Source organism: Hyaena hyaena, unplaced genomic scaffold (genome assembly GCF_003009895.1).
Source record: "Hyaena hyaena isolate Hyena2069 unplaced genomic scaffold, ASM300989v1 scaffold_46, whole genome shotgun sequence".
NCBI lineage: Eukaryota > Metazoa > Chordata > Mammalia > Carnivora > Hyaenidae > Hyaena > Hyaena hyaena.
This window is the reverse complement of record NW_024080678.1, coordinates 661878-681637: the sequence shown is the minus strand read 5'-3', so window position 1 is coordinate 681637 and position 19760 is coordinate 661878. Positions and strand designations below refer to the sequence as shown.

The 19760-nt window shown below is 58.5% G+C and overlaps 1 protein-coding gene across 1 annotated transcript; it reads left to right on the top strand.

The window, feature by feature from the left end:
- MCM5 (minichromosome maintenance complex component 5) lies at positions 1-18333 on the top strand. The gene is made up of 17 exons (XM_039230479.1): positions 1-78; positions 274-448; positions 2199-2325; positions 2417-2545; positions 4999-5171; positions 6137-6292; positions 7707-7873; positions 8202-8373; positions 8776-8887; positions 10798-10941; positions 11285-11350; positions 11486-11662; positions 12312-12424; positions 13528-13656; positions 15067-15209; positions 16889-17016; positions 17994-18333. The coding sequence occupies exons 2-17, from the start codon at positions 282-284 to the stop codon at positions 18093-18095; spliced, it is 2205 nt and encodes a 734-aa protein (XP_039086410.1). The 5' UTR covers positions 1-78; positions 274-281; the 3' UTR covers positions 18096-18333.
- The last annotated feature ends 1427 nt before the right edge of the window (positions 18334-19760 follow it).

Here is a 19760-nt window from a genome sequence, read left to right as displayed (position 1 = left end):
TCGTTTTTCCCGCGAAACTCGGCGGCGGAGCGTGGAGGTGCTGCTGTACCCGGGTTTGGGAGTTGTGGGATCACAGAGGTGAGACTGGGGTTCTGGGGGGCGGCGGCCCGGGAGTCTGCAGGTGTCTGCCCCTGTGGGCACAGCAGGGTGGGCAGGCTTTGTCGCGGGCGAGCTGGGGTTCCCTTGCCCCGCGTTAGGCGGAGTCTTTCCGGGCATCCGAGCGGAGGCTGCGCGTCGCCCCCCGCCGGCTCCAGCTGTGTGTCCCCGCGCCAGGCGCAGTCATGTCGGGCTTCGACGACCCCGGCATCTTCTACAGCGACAGCTTCGGGGGGGACACCGCGGCCGACGAGGGCCAGGCCCGCAAATCGCAGCTGCAGAGGCGCTTCAAGGAGTTCCTGCGGCAGTACCGAGTGGGCACCGACCGCACCGGCTTCACCTTCAAATACAGGTGCGGGGCCGGAGGAAGAGGGGCGTACAGACCCCCCGGAGTGGCGAACACAGGGGCTGCCCGTCTTCACCGAGAGCCGGCTAGTGTCGAGCACGAATGGGGACACGGGCCCAGAGAAGCGATGGAGCTCGTCCCGGGTCCGAGGATCGGGGTCCCAACCGTGCTTCATCCGGCCGCACACCTGTGGTCTTTGGTTTTGTACGTTTTATACCTGAAGGTAACTTTTGAGTGGGCTCCTAACAGCCAGCTCGAGCTCTTAGGGTCCCTTGGTTCTTTACTCAGGACTTGTTACTGGCATTGGCATCTTGTTTTTCTGCGTAGTGTCTCTGGCATGTCCTAAACTCAAGTTCTGTATGGGGGTAAACGGTGAAGATGGTAGTTAGGATTTACCTCATGCCTACGTTCATTCCAAATTTGCAACTTCCAATGATCAGCACCAGCTGCGTGCCAGGCACTGTCCACCGAACCTGCCCTTGGTCATTGTGTGACCCTTGGAGTCTTGTCAGATCCTTTTCGGTCCAGCCTCCATCTCTAGCACCTTAAAATGCAGAGGTGGATTTGCAGGTTCAGGCTGGGGCATGACCCGTTATTAGCAGTGACTTCCAAGTAACAGTCTCTCTGTGTCATCCATAAATGGTGCCTCCGTGTGTTCACGTACCAGCTGACATTGACCATCTGTGTGCCAAGCATTGTGCTTCGTGCTGAGATCTGAAGATGAAAAGACCTGTTGCTTACCCTTTAGCAGCTCGTAGATCTGTGAGCCTTATAAGTCGGGGAGCGAGGCATAGAGAGGCCAAGAGACAAATTACAAAGTGACAGTTGCCTCAAAGGAGAAATATAGGGGCGCCTGAGTGGCTCAGCCATTTGGGCGTCTGGCTCTTGATTTCAGCTCAGGTTGTGATCTCGCGGTTCATGGGTTTAAGCCCCACATCGGGCTCTGCGCTGATGGTGCGGGACCTACTTGGGATTCTCTCTCTCTTTCTGTCTGTCCCTTTCTCTCTCCTCGTCTGCTGCTTATGCTCTCTCTCAAAATAAATGTGAAAAATTAAAAAAAAAGAGAGAGATATAGAAGGGAGTTAGGGAGGGCTTTCAGAGAAGCCCAGCTTGACCTTGGCTGAGAGAAGAGTTTCAGGTGTGGAAGGTATTCCTGATGGGAACAGTTACTGCATGGGCAGAGAGGTAGGACTGGCCTATAATGATAGCAAGGGGCTTTCTGGACCACGGTGGCCATTTTGTGTGGCTCTGGGACAGAAGGTAGAAGGGGATAAGGTCTGAGATGAGGCTGAGGAGAGGACTCTGTGCAGGGCTGTGGTCCCTAAGTGTGTTTTGGGACAAGAGTCCTGTATGATGGCCTGGTGGCTCGTAGACAGACGCGGTCCGTCTTTGGTCTCCCAGTTTGAGCTTCGTGTTTTGTTAGTCTCCAAGGGAAAGTTAAAGGCTCCAGGGAGCCCTGCAGCCAAAGAACCGAGTCTCCCAAACTGGCCTGTGTGCACACACACACTCGTCTTTAACCATCCTTCAGCCACCTATCTTGTGGACTCTCTCCACGGAGCTTTTTTTTGGAGGGCGCCCCTGTCGGCAGCAGGGAGCCTTGCAGGGTTACATCACACAACCGCCTGGAGCTTGATATGTCTTTGGGAAGAGGAGGGGGGCAGTGCTGGTGATGGTGTGGGCAGATTTGGGGTGCAGGTGCACCTCGGCCAGTGTTGATTTGCTCTGCTCCCCCCTCCCCCCCCGCCGCCCACTCCAGGGATGAACTCAAGCGCCATTACAACCTGGGGGAGTACTGGATCGAGGTGGAGATGGAAGACCTGGCCAGCTTCGACGAGGACCTGGCCGACTACTTGTATAAACAGCCAGCCGAGCACTTGCAGCTGGTGAGGGGAACCCTGTCCCTGACCCCCTTCCCCCACCCCTGGGGCTGGCCCTGCTCTGCTCACTAACAGCTGGCTCCTCCCTCTTCTCCAGCTGGAGGAAGCTGCCAAGGAAGTGGCTGATGAGGTGACCCGGCCCCGGCCCACTGGTGAGGAGGTGCTTCAGGACATTCAGGTCATGCTCAAGTCAGATGCCAGCCCGTCCAGCATTCGTAGCCTGAAGGTGGGTCCACCTGGAGGCTGGTCCCCAGGCAGCGGTGGCTGCTGCATGGTGCACAGGGGCTTCAGCTGTGTGATGCTGAGCAGCTCACTTAGCCTCTCTGAGCCAGTTTCCTCCTTTGTAAAATTGACTCATTGGACAAGTGTTTACTGAGCTCCTTCTGTGGGCGAGGCATTGAGTTGTTTCCTGGAAAAACAATTTGAGCCACCCAAAGAGCTCCGGTGTGGAGTTGATGTCTGCCCCTTGGGTGTGGGGGGAGCCCTGAGTAAGCCAGTGCATATCACCCATGGTGATTGTATGTATGTATGTATGTATGTATGTATGTATATTTTTGAGCCAGATATAGAGAGCATGCATGCAAAGTGGGGAGGAGCAGAGAGGGAGGGAGGGAATTCCAAACACGGCGCAGAGCCTGACGCAGGGCTCGATCTCCAACTATAAGATTGTGACCTGAGCTGAAATCAAGGGTCGGATGCTCAACTGACTGAGCCACCCAGGAACCCCCTCCCATGATGATTTTAGATTTTCCTCAGTGCGGTAGAAGAAATCAGGGGGGTGGCCCTTGGGAAAGACCAAGAAGGCTTCTTTGGTGAAAAACCAGCATTGGGCAGACAACTGGGAGAACATTCCAGAGGGGTGGAGGTAGGGCCTGGGCAAAGCCTGAGTGGCAAGGAGGGTGTGGTGTGTATGCTCAAGGCTGTGTTGAAGGACAGCCAGCGAGGCTAAGGGTGATTGGGAAGCAGGAAGGGTTGACATCTGAGGTGTTTCTTTGTTTCAATTGACAAATACCGAAGGCTGCGGTGTTCCAGTTGTGGGTGAGACCCTCACGTAAACGCACAGGACTCGGTTCTCACAGAGTTGATGGTGGGAGAGACAGATACGGGACTTGCAGATAATTTCAGGAGCTGTGATGAAAGAAAGAAACACAAGTAAATATGACAGTGGCCGAGGGAGGTGGATGGTGGTCAGAAGAGGCCTCTCTGAGGAAGTGATGTTGGAGTGAGTCTGAGTGATTCATAGTCAGCTGCGCGACAGCCCAAGGGAAGAGCATTCCAGGCTTGAGGAGTAGCAAGTGTAAAGGCCCTGAGGTGGGGACAGTGGCATGCTTCAAGGGACAAGAAGGAGCCAGTGTGGCCGGACCTTAGTGAGCACGAGTGTTGAGGGAAGGAAGGGGGAGGGAAGGAAGAGGCCGGAGGGCCAGGGCCCTTCCAGCCTGGAAAGGAGCTTGGACTCTGGATGGAGCACAGGAGGAAAGCAGGGGGTGTTCAGGTATTAGAGTGGGCTGATTCCATTGGCAAACAATCCCTTTGGCTGCCATGTGGAGGACACTTTATAAAACTGGCAGGAGTGGGAGCCAGGAGAGAAGGAAGTGATGCTCATGACATTAGTCATTCTGTGACAGGCTGGCTGTTGGAATCTAGGGAGGTGATGTGCTTGGCTGTACTCGGCGTAACTCATAGCAGGGCCCAGATATCACCCATCTAGCCAATGGCACCTCATGTGCGTCGGACCCACAAGGCCAGGCTCTGGTCTTTGCTGGAGTCCCCACATCCCGCAGCTCTCTTGGGGTCCCTGTCAAGCTTTCATTGGCTGGCATGACGGCAGGTCTGTTCCAGAAGCAGGGCTGTGAGCTCTGGAGCTTGTCAGCCTCATCTCTGTATTTCTAGCACCCGAGAGGGGCTCCGTGACGATGTTTGGAATCAAACTCAGTATCACGCGTTTGCCTCTCTGTGGAAGTGGCATTGGACCTCTTTTGGGGGGCAGCTGTTTCATCAGGCAGGCAAGCGGCCACTCCCCCCGGGGACACTACTGTCAGACTCCTGCGAGAGACCGACAGCTCAGAGCCTGCAGCCTGCTTCGGATTCTGTTTCTCCCTCCCTCTCTCTCTGCCCCTTCCCTACTCACACTCTGTCTCTCTCGCAAAAATAAATAAATATTTAAAAAGTCCTTTTACTTTTTTTTTTTTTTTAATTTTAAGTAGGCCCTACACCCAATGTGGGCCTTGAACTCAAAGCCCTGAGATCAAGAGTCACGTGTTCTACTGACTCAGCCAACAAGGTTCCCCTGAAAGAACCGTTCCTGACGGAAAATTGCACACAGAAAGGATAGTGTAGGAGTCACAGACTGAAACAGGCTCCAGGCTCCGAGCTGGCAGTCAGCACAGAGCCCAACGCGGGGCTCGAACCCACAAATCGCGAGTTAATGACCTAAGCGAAAGTCGGACGCTTAACCGACTAAGCCACCCAGGCGCCCCGAGTCCCTTATACCTTCGCCTAGGTTTAGCGGTTAACGTTTTGCCTTATTTTCTTCTTTTTTGTTGTTACTAAAGTGCTTTAAAGTAAATTATAGAAGTGCCTCTCTAAGTACTTCCCGCATGCGTTAGAAGATTTTCCTGTATAATCTCTGGTGTCCCTGTCTCCCTTTAACCAACTGCCCCCTGGATGACCCTCTTGCAGTCGGACATGATGTCGCACCTGGTGAAGATCCCTGGCATCATCATCTCGGCGTCTGGGGTCCGCGCCAAGGCCACCCGCATCTCCATCCAGTGCCGCAGCTGCCGCAACACGCTTAGCAACATTGCCATGCGCCCGGGCCTGGAGGGCTATGCCCTGCCTAGAAAGTGCAACACGTGAGTGGGCCTTGCGGGGCCCCAGAGCCTTGGGGGTGGGGGGTGACATCTGAGTGCAGATGGGAAGGGTGAGGACCCGCCTGCCGCGCCTGCAGGGAGAGGGGCTGGGGCGGCAGCGCGCCCTGTGGGGGGTGGCGTGGGCTGATGCGCCGGGGCTCCGGGCTGAGAACCAGGCACTGTGTCCTCCTCCACTGATGAGTTCTGTCCCCACCAGGATGTCCAGACAACTTGTGTGAGGAACCCAGGGTCAGGAGGGGAAAGCAGTCGGGGGAATGAGTCTGTCTGGGGTCTTCTGAAGCAAACTGGCTCGCTGGGGCGGCCGGCCCAGAACGCAGCATGCATGTTCACGTACACGTTGCCTGTGACCACGTTTGCGCCGCAGAGACCGCGTGTGTGGCCTGTTGGCCCGTGAAAGCGACTATTTACTCTGGCTCTTATAGAAAACAATCTCCACCCCTGATCTGAAGGGCCCGCACCCTCCCTCAGGCTGCTCATCGGCCCCTGCTGGTCCCCCTCAGCCACCCGCCCCCAGTGTCGGCAGTGCTCTGTGCTCAGCCACGCTGCTTTTTTCTGCGCTCACTCCCTGCGTGGTCTCAGGCTCTGAGTACCGTCCACATGCAGAGGACACTCACATGTGTGTCCCCCGAACTCCATAGTCAGACCTGGCTGTGGCTGGACGCCTCTAAGCCAGGGTCCAGGGGACACTGCAGATCGGAACTGCACTGACCTGACCTCCATCACGTCCCCAGATCCGTCCTTCCACAGCCCCTCTCCCCACCCCAGGTCCAAGTGCTCAGTCTCTGAGTGTTTCCGGGAAGTCCTTTTGGCTCTGCCCTTGAGGTTGCATGTAGAGAACCGGACCCTGTCTTGACCACCTGGGTGTGTCTGTGGTCCTCTCTTACCTGGAGTGGTGACACCCCCAGCCCGCCTTCATCCCTCAGTCTGTTCTCCTTCCCCCTGCACAGGGATCAGGCCGGGCGCCCCAAGTGCCCGCTGGACCCGTACTTCATCATGCCCGACAAGTGCAAGTGTGTGGACTTCCAGACCCTCAAGCTGCAGGAGCTGCCTGACGCGGTGCCTCACGGCGAGATGCCCAGACACATGCAGTTCTACTGCGACAGGTGCCAGGGGCGGGGGCAGCCGTCCCCAGATCAGGTGCTGGGTGTGGCCGCGTGAGCGTGGTGGGCGGAGGGGGTGGCTTCTCAGGAAACACACCGGTGCCTCCCATGTTTCCACTCCTCCTGTAACCCCCACCCCCCCCAAGCTTCGAGGGCGTGTAGCCCCTGCCGTGCAGCCGATGGACCTGGAGCCCCAAGAGGCTGATGGGCCCCCTGAGTGCTTTGAGCTGGGCTTTCCCCAGAGAGTCCCGGGCTCTCTGTTCACGCGCTTCCTTGGGTTTTGCTGAAGGACTGGGAAGGAGGAGAGGGTGCCCGACTGGAGTCTGGTCCCCTCTTGGCCACCTGGCGGAGGACTTGGCAATGTGACGGGGTTCGTCCCCTGAGCTTGTGCACCTGGGCGTGCGTGCAGGTGCTCTGTGCTGTGGTTTCCTGAGGCGTGGATCCACGGGTTTCGTGAGCTTCGTCGGTGGCAGTGGGACGTGTAGAAGTCAGACTCGAGCAAGTTACATGAGTTTGCAAGCCTCAGTTTGCTCGTCAGGAAAACGGGCATAATGACAGTCCTGAATCTCTAGTTAGGCTGCTGGGAGATGGTAATTGGAAAGTGCACGCGTTTAACACAGTTCCTTAATGCAGATTGAGTATTTGGTGTTGATGGGGCTGTTCTCAAGCAGTCTGTAATCCCGACTTAAGCAGTGGTGTGGGGGAAGAGGGGCCTTAGAGTCCTCAGAACAGTGATGCTGATGGTGACACTCCTTTGTGGGAGGTGACTCTTTGCGTCACGGAAAGCACCTTTGGGTTGTTTCCTCCCTTGATCCCACCATATCACTGCCCCCAAGCTCAGAACGAGCAGTGACTTCTGAGTGGCAGGCCGCAGGGGTGCACCCCGGTGTCTCCGCCGCGCCGGCTCTGGCTGGAGGGGCTCAGAATTGGCCTTCTGGCACTTTCCTTTTGAGAAGAGAACATGGACGTCTGTAGGCAAAATGAGCTGACGGAGCTCTTGGAGCTGGCAAGAGGCAGAAGTGGGGGGTGGCCCTGCATGGGGGCTGGAGGGCCTGAGGAGGAAGGCAGCCCCTGAGGTGGCCAAGGGGGCCCGCAGCGAGTCTGATAGCAGATGAGAAAGGGGTGCGGGGCCAGCACGGAGCCTCCCCTGCGCCCCCACTGACAAAACAAATGAGCTCTCGAGGGCAGGGAAGGGTCAGCTACCACCACGACCACGGGTGGTCAGCGCAGTCCTGTGGGCCGCTGAACCACATGTGCTCCTGGGGGGGTGACCATGGAGAGGACTGGAGCCAGCTCAGGTGGGGAGGCCTCTGGTCTAGATAGATGGTAAGAGGGACTGTGAGTGTGACCGGGTGGGTGAGTGGGCCAGAGACCTCCCTGTCCCCACCACACTCTCATCTTTGTGTCTCCTTCTCAGGTACCTGTGTGACAAGGTCGTCCCCGGGAACAGGGTCACCATCATGGGCATCTATTCTATCAAGAAGTTTGGCCTGACCTCCAGCAGGGGCCGTGACAGAGTGGGTGTGGGCATCCGGAGTTCCTACATCCGTGTCCTGGGCATCCAGGTGGACACAGATGGCTCTGGTGAGTTGGCTGTGGGGCCCTGGCTCTGCTGCGCCCTGGGCCAAGCCCTGTCGTCTCTCCTCTGGATTATTGCCGGGCCTCCTGATTTCCCTGTCCTCACCCTTCCCAGGGGTCCCCAAGGGCCTCCACAATCTGGGCTTCTAGCTGCTCAGAACCCACTTCCCCTCACTGGACCCTGAGCACTAGGCCCGCTCCTCAGGGGCAGAACTGGGGTCTCGGCTCAGGCTTGGGGCATCCCAGCTCTGAGGCGCTGCGCTGCAGGGTGCCCTGATCAGGTGGTGGGCTGTCCAGGGTCTCGCTCACATGGCACTCCTGCCCGCCCGCCCAGGCCGCAGCTTTGCCGGGGCTGTGAGCCCGCAGGAGGAGGAGGAGTTCCGGCGCCTGGCCGCCCTCCCCAACGTGTATGAGGTCATCTCCAAGAGCATCGCCCCGTCCATCTTCGGGGGAACGGACATGAAGAAGGCCATCGCCTGCCTGCTGTTTGGGGGCTCCCGAAAGAGGTGGGGGTCTAGTTCCCCCAGATCTGGGAGGGGACAGGTGACTTGGCCCATAGGAGGGTAGCTGCTGGTGGTCAGGACTTGAATGTTCTTTTCCTTTTCCTGGGACCCTTGCCTGCTGCTCCCAGGCTCCTTCCCCATCTCCCAGGCTCACTGCCAGCTGGCTAGTGGCTCATCCGTCCTCTCCCATTTCCTTGGCCGTCCCTGGCCTGGAGGCAAGCTCTCTCCTCCATTGCCACCACGGGCGAGGCTGGGGGACGCGGCGGTCGTGAACGAGGGTCTCAGCCCAGAGCCCTTGCCTGCCTGCTGCTCTGAGGCTTGTGATACTGGTTGGGGGGCCAACCACCAGCCCGGCCCATGAGCAGCCTGAGTGCCAGCTCCGCCCACCTGCCCGTTCCCCCCCAGGCTCCCTGATGGGCTCACCCGCCGAGGAGACATCAACCTGCTGATGCTGGGGGACCCGGGGACGGCCAAGTCCCAGCTGCTGAAGTTTGTGGAGCAGTGCTCTCCCATCGGGGTAAGTGCCTGGGGCGTGCTGCTCTGCCTGGCCGTCCCAGTAGGAGGGCAGGCTGCAGGCTGGCCACCTGGTCCCCAGGACCCCTCGGTGAGCTGGCTTACCACAGTCTCTCTTGTTCCTCTTGCCTGAGGTCAGGATGGCACAGTGGGAGAAGGAAGGGGACCAATGGGTGCGGGTCAGTATGGGACGGCGGGTGGAGTGTGGCCTGAGAGACCGCCCAGGCTTTGGGTCTTTGCTTGGCCAGTAGCTAGCTGGCTGCAGACCTCCAACAAGTCACCTAACCTCCCTGAGACTCTATCTACCCTGAATCACCGCGTTGATAACAATCGTGCGAAGATTAGGAGCCAGGCACTGCTTGCAGCGCATTATGTAGATTTGCCCACCTGATGCTCCGCTCTTGCACGATGGGTGCTGTGAGCCCTCTTAAGGAGAAAGGGTACAGTATATTTTCGTCTTGCCCAGGGCCCCACAGCTAGTACGTGCGAGCACAGGGAATTGATCCCAGGTGTGTGGTAGGCGGGGTGCTCTGTGCAGTCAGATCAGGGGTCTGGGGGCTCAGAGTGGGCGGGGCTGGCCGCTGTGGCCGGTGGGACCCGGCTGTGCTGGTGGCGCTGTAGTTTTGGGTAGACTGGAAGTGTGCCAGGTGCTCTGTGCCCTAGCGCCTGACAAATATGCGCGCGCTGCAGCCATGAGTCCTAGGGGTGGGCTTACGTTTCTTCTTTTTTTTTAATGTTTGTTTATTTTTGAGAAAGAGACAATGTGAGTGGGGGAGGGGCAGAGAGAAAGAGAGGGAGGGAGGGAGAATTTGAAGCAGGCTCCAGGCTCTGAGCTGTCAGCACAGAGCCTGATGTGGGGCTCAAACTCATGAACTGTGAGATCATGACCTGAGCCAAAGTTGGACGCTTAACTACCTGAGCTACCCAGGTGCCCCTTTACGTTTCTTTAAAAAGAAAAAAACCTTTTTTTTTTAATGTTTATTTTGGAGAGAGAGACTGGGTACAACCATGGGAGGGGCAGAGAGAGAGAGAGAGAGAGAATGAGAGAATATGAAGCAGGCTCCAGGCTCTGTCAGCACAGGGTCCGATGCGGGGTTCCAAGTCACCGATCATGGCCTGAGCTGAGAGAGAGAGAGAGAGAGAGAGAGAGAATATGAAGCAGGCTCCAGGTTTTGTCAGCACAGGGTCCGATGCGGGGCTGCAAGTCACTGATCATGGCCTGAGCTGAAGTTGGACGCCCAACCAACTGAGCCACCCAGGCGCCCCCAGTAGGCTTACATTTTTGGTGGTCACATTAGAAAACTAAAAATAACAGACGAAATTAATTTTAATACTCTGTTTAACTCAATATATCTGAAGTATTGTTTTAGCATGTAGTTTAACATAAAAGATACTGTGCGATACTTCATATTCTTTTATTTTTTTAAGCACGAGGTTTGAAACGGGTGTGTATTTTGCACCCTAAGCCCACCTGGGTTAGGACTTGCCAGAGTGGCAGCGTTGGCCCTCAGGTCTATACAGAGATGACAAGGGACTGGGGAGGGAGAAGCTTTTCCTTGGGAGTCAGGAGTCCCTATCCCAGCCCGGAAGCCACCTGGAAGTGTGTCACTCTTCCCCTCTGGGCCTCTGTTGGCTCCTCTATGAGCCGGGCCCCCGAGGGCTGCTTCCCAGGGCTGTGGTGGGACACAGGTGACGGGCGCATGTGGGTGCCCACCGGGGGAGGACATCCAGGCCAGACTGGTGCCGGGGCCACCTTCCCAGCCCAAGGGTGGAGACGGGGTTCTTTCCTGGGCTCTGCAGCCGGCTCTGATATGGGACCTTGAGGCAGCCCCGTCAGTCTGGGCCCTAGACTCCTGGGGTCAGAGCACTGAGCTGGAGACGTGTGGTGCCCCGACCCTTCCCCTCTCCCCCCAGGTGTACACGTCAGGAAAAGGCAGCAGTGCGGCAGGCCTGACCGCCTCAGTGATGAGGGACCCCTCGTCCCGGAACTTCATCATGGAGGGCGGGGCCATGGTCCTGGCGGACGGCGGGGTCGTCTGCATCGACGAGTTTGACAAGGTGGGTCTGAGGGTGAGGTGGCGGCTGCAAAGTGGTGTGGCCTCCTGTGTGCAGACCGCACAAACCACCTCTGATTGGGAGACCCGTGTGTTCAGTCTCCGGGCCTGTTACTCTAGGGAAGTAGTTTAAGCTCTCTGAGCCTCGGTTTCCAGCATCTGGAGAGTGGGGAGAGGAGAGCCGAGCCCGCGCTGTTCACTGTCACCGGGGCGAGAGCCCTCCTCGTTCCTGCCGTCCGCCTGGCATAGCGTCGGGACTTGACTGGTGGTGGCTGTGGTTTTCCCGCTACCCTGCTCTCCTGCCCCCCCTCCCCCGCCCGACCTCACATACTGTCCTGTCCACACAGATGCGGGAAGACGACCGAGTGGCGATCCATGAGGCCATGGAGCAGCAGACCATTTCTATAGCCAAGGTGTGTGGCTACCTTCCGGCCCGGCCGCGTGTGGGGAGGGTGCTGGCCGGGTCCTGGGGGCGCACGGGCGCGTAAAAGTGGAGGAGATGTGCCCCGGTTCTCTCTCCGCCATCTGCTCCCTCCCTGTCCCCTCAGGCTGGGATCACCACCACCCTCAACTCCCGGTGCTCCGTCCTGGCTGCAGCCAACTCGGTGTTCGGGCGCTGGGATGAGACGAAGGGGGAGGACAACATCGACTTCATGCCCACCATCTTGTCCCGCTTTGACATGATCTTCATTGTCAAGGACGAGCACAACGAGGAGAGGGACATGGTGCGTTGGAGGACGGCCGGGGCCACCGAGTGCACGGGGCCGGGTCCAGCCAGGCCTGTGGTTCTGGGGGAGGGTCAGCGGGACTTGGCCCGGAGTCCTGACCATCGGACTTGCCTGTAAGCGGGCACCCTGGCTGGGGGTGGGGGGTGGCTGGGGCCTGCGGAGAACACCTGGGGTCCAGAGGCCTGCCTCCTGTGTGTGGTGGGCCGTGCAGTTCGGGTAAATCATTCCCTTCCTGGGCCCCAGCCCCTTGTATACGAAACAAGGGAGATGACCTCTGCACATAACAGAAGCCTGGCTCTGGCCAAGACGTTTCTGGAAGAAAGCGGCGGCTTCTGTAACGGGCAAGCCCAAAGGCATGAGGCTCAGCTGGGTCTAGGGCCCTGTGGTCAGAGCCCTCCGTTCTGCCTCTGCGCTGCCTTTCTTACTGGAGGGCTGTTCCCAGGCGGATGCTCTCCTGTGGCCAATACGGCCCTGGCAGCTCTGTGATTTTGTCTGATTGGCTCATGGCTCCCAAGGAAAGAGGGGCCGCCGCCTCTCAGTGAGTTCTGGCTCTACCAGCCCCCCCTTCTTGCCTGCTCATTGTCCACGTTGGGACCCAGGGTGGGGAGGGCCTGTGGGCTGACCCATGTCCCCTCGGCCTCCCCAGATGCTGGCCAAACACGTCATCACTCTGCACGTGAGTGCACTGACCCAGACCCAGGCCGTGGAGGGCGAAGTTGACCTGGCCAAGCTCAAGAAGTTCATTGCCTACTGCCGAGCGTGAGTCCTAGACACGGGCCCGTGGACGTGGGGCTGCCTGCTCTCCCGGGTGAGAGGGAACCCTGGGCCTGCTTCTTGCGCGGGATGCCTGAGGTAAAGCCCTCCTGAGGGTCTCGTTAAGCTCCTTTTTTGACCTTTCACGGGTCACTCGGTAGCTTCTGGCTTCAGTTCCTACATCTCTAAGATGAAGGGGTAAGAACCAAGTCTGTAAAGACCCCCTGACCCTCCCATGCAGGGCAGTGTGCCATGCAGGGCAGTGTGGCCGCTGTGGACACAGGCTCTGTGTCACATCCGCCCCACCATGTGACCTTGGGCAAGTCAGTTGCGCTCTGAGCCTCCCTTTTCCTGGACCGGTGTTGCCTGGGGTTTTGTAAGGGCGGCCCGGGTGATTAAGTGCTGCGCTGAGTAAATGTTCAGGAGATGGCAGCTTCAGCTTCCATGCTTCCATTCCTGTTTTCTTCACAGACGGCCAGTAATCATAATCCTGCGAACAACAGTTATCCTATGCTGGGTCTTCTCTCGGTATCTCATGTGTAAATGAACTTGAGCCTGTCCCCAAACCTTTGAGAGTGCCGAAGGGATTTGTTTTACTGGGGCTGCGGCAAGGAAGCTGAGGAAAGGAGGGGTCAAGGAACTTGTCCAAGGTGCTGAGTGGGAGGTGGTAGAGCAAGGATTTGAACCCGGGTACTGGCTCCAGGGGCTGTGCTGTGAGATTTGGGACGTGTGGAGATTCGGGACGTTCACCTCTGCGGGCTCCTGTTGGGGGTAAAACCTGAGGGTGGAGGAGTCTTCAGGGACCCTGCAGTGGGAGGGGAGCACTTTAGTCGATGGGTCCTCCTCACAGTTCTGAGCTCCCATGGCCCCGGTCTCAGAGGCTCGGACCCCAGCTGTGAGTCCCACCCCATCTTGATGCCAGGTCCTCAGTGGCCTCGGGGAATTGACTCCCTCCTGGCTTCTGTCCATTCATCCTCAGGATGAGGGCTGGCTCAGGCGATCTAAGTATTCCCCCGAACCTGTGACTGTCACCTGGCGGGGCAGCATGGTGGGTGCCCCAAGAGCCCTTCTTCCTGGGCTCATGGCAGCTGCTCCCCACCGTCCCGCAGGAAGTGTGGCCCCCGGCTGTCGGCAGAGGCCGCGGAGAAGCTGAAGAACCGGTACATCATCATGCGGAGCGGCGCCCGGCAGCACGAGAGGGACAGCGACCGGCGCTCCAACATCCCCATCACCGTGCGGTGAGTGGGCGCAGGCGCTGGATGCGCCCCTCGTGGACAAAGCAGGCGGCGCTGGCAAGCCGTGGCCGTGGCCCCTTGCTGAGCGCACACGGGGCCAGGGGCCCTTGCTGAGTGCACAGCACGGGCCTGCAGTCAGGGCTGCGGGTCGGGGAGGCTGTGGAGTGCAAACCCTGACAGCATGTACTTCTCGGCTTGTTGTAAGGTTGAAAAAACCTGGGACCCTGTTTTCTGAATTTTGTCTGGCTTCCCTCGTTGGAGGGCAGCCTGAGGGGAAGGGAAGGGTCCAGTCATGGGAGCTAAGAGAACTGGGTCCTGGCCTCTGGCCGGCTGAGTGTGGGGAAATGGGTTTCTTTCTCTGGACCACAGTTCTCATGTTGTTTTAAGTCCTCATTCTTGTGAATTTATACAGTAGAGGGTGGTAGTAGACCAAGAAGCTGGAAATTCAAACATTCTGTGGGAATTTCAGGAAATGTCCTTAAAAGGTGGGCCCTTCTATTCCTGCCTCTCCTGCCACCTGGGATGTAGAGGTGATGGCTGAACTTCCAGCAGCCATTTTGGACTAGGAGATTAAGGGCGGGCGTGAAGGAGCCCAGGCTGCTAATGACTCTGAGGAGCCCTCGCAGGAGTCCTGGACCACCACCTGCAAACAATTCTATGTGAGAGAGAGATAAACTCCAATTTGTTTACTCTGTTTGGATTTCCCGGTACACATAAAGTCACTCCTAACTAATCAGCGCTAGAGGTGGGACTCAGACAAGGTGGCTCCATGGCCTCATGGATCGCCACTCGGTCATCTTCCCACATCTGTGTGGACAGGACCGTCTGTGAGGTCGGGGGAGGGATGCCAGAGAGCAGGGTAGCGGGAAAACCACAGCAGCCACCAGTCAAGTCCCGACGCTTTGCCAGGCGGACGGCAGGAACGAGGAGGGCTCTTGCTTCGGTGATAGTGAACAGCGCGGGCTTGGCTCTCCTCCTACCTTAGTCACGTAGACACATGTAGATGCAAGAGAGGCTGGGAAATGTCAAATTTTAGCTGGGCGCCACATGCTGGAGTAAAAATTGGGGTTCCGTTTCTTTAATTTTGAGTGGGAGAGATCTGAGAGCGAGCAGGGGAGGGGCAGAGAGAGAGAGGGAGACAGAATCTGAAGCAGGCTCTAGGCTCCGAGCTGGCAGCACAGAGCCTGATGTGGGGCTTGAAGCCACGAACCGTGAGATCATGACCTGAGCCGAAGTCGGACACTCAGCCTAGTGAGCGCCCCCGCGGTTCCGTTTCTGAGGAGGAAAAGGGGACGGTCATGGGAACCACGAGCACTCTCCCCTCTAGTCTTACACCTTGGGTGGGCGCCTCCCTGAGGCTGCACTGAGACGGGTGGGGGGTGGCCCGCTGAGTGTCCCTCTGCTCCCGCGCAGGCAGCTGGAGGCCACTGTGCGCATCGCCGAGGCCCTCAGCAAGATGCGGCTGCAGCCCTTTGCCACGGAGGCGGACGTGGAGGAGGCCCTGCGGCTCTTCCAGGTGTCCACGCTGGACGCCGCCTTGTCCGGCACCCTGTCAGGTGAGCAGGGGTGCGGCCCTGGGCTCGGGGTCCGTGGGGCGGGGCCGCACCTGTGAGGCCTGGGGCGTTTGCCGAGTCCTCCTGGCGGCAAGCCCGTCCCCGGTTCTGCCCCAGCCGTTTCCTCCACGAGCAGCAGCTTCCCTCCAGACCCGTGGACACCACCCTCTTGACCAGTCTTGCCCTTGTCTGAGAGCCATGGCGCTGCTGGTGGGCCCGTAACCGTCTGAGCGCTTCCAGAGCTCTTCCCCATCTACTTCCAGCTGCCTCCCCCCCCCCGAAGTCAGGCGGGGTACTTAAAAATATGACAGCTGCTCAGAGGCCTTTTCATGGTGCCAAGGCCGCTGTTCGCTTAGCTAGCGTGCAGGTCTCCACCAGAGGGTAGTGAGGGTCAGACTGCCGGAGGGCCTACAGTCTGCTTCAGGCTCAGTCTTTGAACAGATTTTTCTGGATCACTGGCTGTGCCAGACTCTCCTGGGATAGATTTATTCCTTCAGCCAGCAGGATGTGGTGTGTGCCAGGTGCTGTTCCAGGTGCTAGGGGTGTGAGCGTGAACAGATCTCAAAGTCCCTGCCGTGTGGGCCTCATTCTAGATGGGGAGAGTCAGCAAAGGCAGAAAGGTCAGGTTCAGGCAGTCAGAAGTGCACTGGGGAGCAGGGAAATCCTGGCCAGCCAGGTATGTTGGAGGAGGATGGTATGGAGGGCTTCTCTGAGGAGGTGACATTATTCAGGCAGTGGTGTGAAAAGAGGAAATAAGGCTCTGTGGGTTGGGGGAGGGGGAGAGAACACTCTAGGTAAGGGAGGGAGCATGCTTGGCATGTTCAAGGGCCAGTGTGGCTGGTGACTTGGGTGGTGTGAGAGGCCTGATCACCCCCAGGCTCCCCTTGGTGAAGACTCCATCTCTGCCCTGGAGGGGATTCCTGTCAATGTGAGAAATTGGCTAATGGGGCACTCTCTGGTTTGCTGAAGGCCCAGAGGGCAGGTGTGATTTGGGACGGTGAGGTTTGAATTGGGCTCTGTAGGCTGTGTAGGAGTTTGCCTGGCAGACCCATTTCATTCTGAAGCCTTGAGGTCCCTCCCAGTGGCTCCGCTGACCATGCCCCGCCCTCTTCTTAGCCGAAACACCAAGGCATCTGTAGGCCTCAGTCAGCAGGATGGATGTGCCCTGTGCTGGGGGTTGGAAGTCATGTGCCTCCTGCTTGCCGGGGTTCCTTGGGGCACCTCACAGCTGCCTGACCAGCCGGGTGGGGGCCACGTGTTAACCAGCCTTCTCTCCAGGTCCATGCATGTCCCTCCTCAGAGCCCTCCCCTGGCTGCCCCCAGGATCAAAGCAGTCCCCATGCCATGGCCGAGGGACCCCAGGACCTGGCCCCTGGTCGCCGGTCTGGCCACATCCCTGGCCCTGGACTGGGTTTCGAATGAAGTCGGGTTTCTACCTCTGTGCCTTTGCACCTTCCAGGCCACCGCCTGGAGCACCCTTCTGCCGAGAGTGCCGTGTCCCCTGACTCAGGGCTGTGCTGCCGTCCCCCAGGCACTGCTCCTCTTCCCTGAGGTTCTCCTTCCGGGCCTGGCCCCGGCCACCTTTCTTGGCTCAGGGGCCCTGTCCCTTCAGGTCTCCCACCGTGGGCAGACCAAGACCCCTGGCATGCTGTCCTCACCCACCCGTCTGTCTCTGCCCACAGGGGTGGAGGGCTTTACCAGCCAGGAGGACCAGGAGATGCTGAGCCGCATCGAGAAGCAGCTCAAGCGCCGCTTTGCCATCGGCTCCCAGGTGTCGGAGCACAGCATCATCCAGGACTTCACCAAGCAGGTGGGTCCTCTGGGGGCGGAGAGGAGGGTCCTCCCAGGGCCTAGGGTGGGGCTCCCGGGGGCCTGCTTCCCGCCCACCCGGCACCCGTGTCTTGCTGCTCAGCTGACAGGCCTGGGATGGGGCTGGGGTGGCTCTTCCTCGTGCTGGACCTGTCCCTGTCATTCATCCCCTAGAGACTGCCGCAGTCCGGGCCAGGGGCGGTTTTCTGTCCCTTGAGGGGGAGAGGACGGGGGGCCAGTGTTCTGGTACAGCCACACCCTGGCTCCCCCCAGCACTTCCCATCTGTCCCTTCCCCCACTGCCTGGCTTTTGTGAGTTGGGGAGGGGCAGAGCCAGGAGGGGAGGTCCACCGGTTCATGGAGGAATGTGCTCAGCAACCCAGAGAGGAGTGGGGCCTTCTAGGTGCTGTGGAGAACTTGTCTTTAAAGCACAGGGATGGTCCACGCCTTTCTGATTTCAGCTCCTCTTGACATACGTCACCTTGTTTGAATCTTAGAGCAGTTTCACGTAGCAGGTGGTACCACGCTCGTTCTGTACATGAGCAGACTGGGCCTTAGAGGGATTTCGGGTGTCGAGAGCTTGGGTTCTAGAGTGAGGTGGGCTCCGTTCGAGCCCCAGCTCTGCCCCACTTGATGGCTATGTGACCTTGAGTGAGTGACTTAGACTCTGTGCCTCAGCTCCTAGCCAGTTAGATGGGAGTAATCGCAGTGCGGGCTGCACAGGGCTGTGGTGGGCAAGGGGTGAGTTAATGTACATGGAGGCTAGAACAGTGCCTGGCATGTAGTAGCGGCTCAGGAGGCGGGAGCCCTTCTCAGGAGCCAGGGAGATGGGTTCAGGCCTTTTATAAGCCGGAAGTTCTCTGTGAGCAGTGAGGGTTAGGTGGGCTCCCAGGGGGCTCCACTGGCCGGTGGGCGGGCTGGAGGGTGTTGTGGGGCCGCCTCTGGAGGCACCCTCCTGCATCGAGTCTTGCACCCGCAGAAATACCCGGAGCACGCTGTCCACAAGGTCTTGCAGCTCATGCTCCGACGGGGCGAGATTCAGCATCGCATGCAGCGCAAGGTCCTCTACCGCCTCAAGTGAGCGGCCCTCCCACCTGCCCGCCCCCCCCACGGCCGGCCCACGAACGTCGCTGTCCTCTGCCTCCTTCCTGCCGTCCTGAGCTTCCCAGTGCTCTGCCCTCCTGGAGGAGGGTCCCCAGCTGCTCCGGAGGAGGGAGCGCCCCGCCCGCCTCGCCGCCTCTGGACGCCTGCCTCTGGCGCGGGTGCAGGAGACGTGCTTTTGGAGTTCGTTGAAATAATAAAGCCACGGTGTGCTTGGATGTCTCTGGGCTTCTGCACCGGGTAGCCTGTCACCGCCCCCATCCTGCCCTAAAATTAGCCTTGGGGCCGCCCAGACCCTAGCGTCTGACCTGTGTCTGCCCCCTCGCCCCGCTCTTGGGCTCCTGGAACTGCTCGCTGGCCGCAGCGAGAACCCCCCTGGGTCCGGTCCGCATGGGAGGCTCTGCGGCGCCGAAGGCCGCGCCGCTCCCGGCGGCTGCGCATGCGCGGGGTCGTGCTCCCGCCTCAGGCCCCCGAGTCCCCGCGCCTCTCTGTGCCTGTTTCCTGATCCGTCCGGGGCTGGCGCTGGCGTGTGTTCTGCAGGGGTGTGCTGAGGGTAAACGACAGTGAAGTAAGTGCCGGGGAGGGCCGGCAGTGCGGTGACACCCCAGTGCAGCTTGGGACTCGGGGATGCGGATTTACCCCAGGCCTTAGAGCAAAGTGGCGGGGAGGAGGCGCTGGCACCGCGTGCACTGGTTTGCTCCTGGCAGGCTGCCCGCTGCTCTGTGGCCTTGGCTGAGGCAATGGACTTCTCTGGGTCTGAGGATACGCCTTTTTTTGCCGGTTCCTTTTTTTTTTTATGGTAATTAACATCCATCACCATAGGTAGTTAATGAGTGTGTGTGTGTGTGTGTGTGTGTGTGATGGGAACTTTATTTTATTTAGAGAGCGGGGGAGGGGCAGAGGGAGAGAATCTTAAGCAGGCTCCACGCTCCAGCCCGAGCCAGACAGGGACTCCATCCCAGGACCCTGGCTGGGATCATGACCTGAGCGAAATCAAGAGTCAAGACTCAAGGGAGCCACCCAGACACCTCTGTGATGGGAACTTCTCTCTCTTCGCAACTTCTAAATATTCATAATACGGTTTTAACTATAACCCCCATGTGCACTACCTCGCCATGGCTGACTGACTATAGCAAGTGTACCCCTAGCCCCCCCCCCACCCATTTTGCCTGCTCCCCTCCTCTGGCAACTGCTCATCTGTTCTTTGTGTTTATAGAGATGTTTTGTTGTTTTCAAGATTATAGAAGTGAGATTATACTATTATTTTTCTTTGACTTTCTTCTGTCTGGAGTGTGTGTGTGTGTGTGTGTGTGTGTGTACACCTTTTTTTCTTGACCCATTTATCCGTCAGTGGATGCTTAGGTTGTTTCCATATCTTGGCTGTTGTAAATGCTGCTGTGAATCTGCTAGTGCCTAGATCTTTTCAAATTGGTGTTTTGATTTCCTTTGCTAAAAAATCAGTGTTTTCATTCCCTTTGTCTAAATATTGAGATACTGAGAAGAGGAATTGCTGGGCCATATGGTAGTTCTCGCTTTAGTTCCATGATGCCGCAGTGGCTGCACGAGGTTACCTTCCCAGTGGTGCCCAAGGGCTCCTTTCTCTCTACTTCCTCGCCAGCACTCGGTACGTCTTGGGTTCTTGATA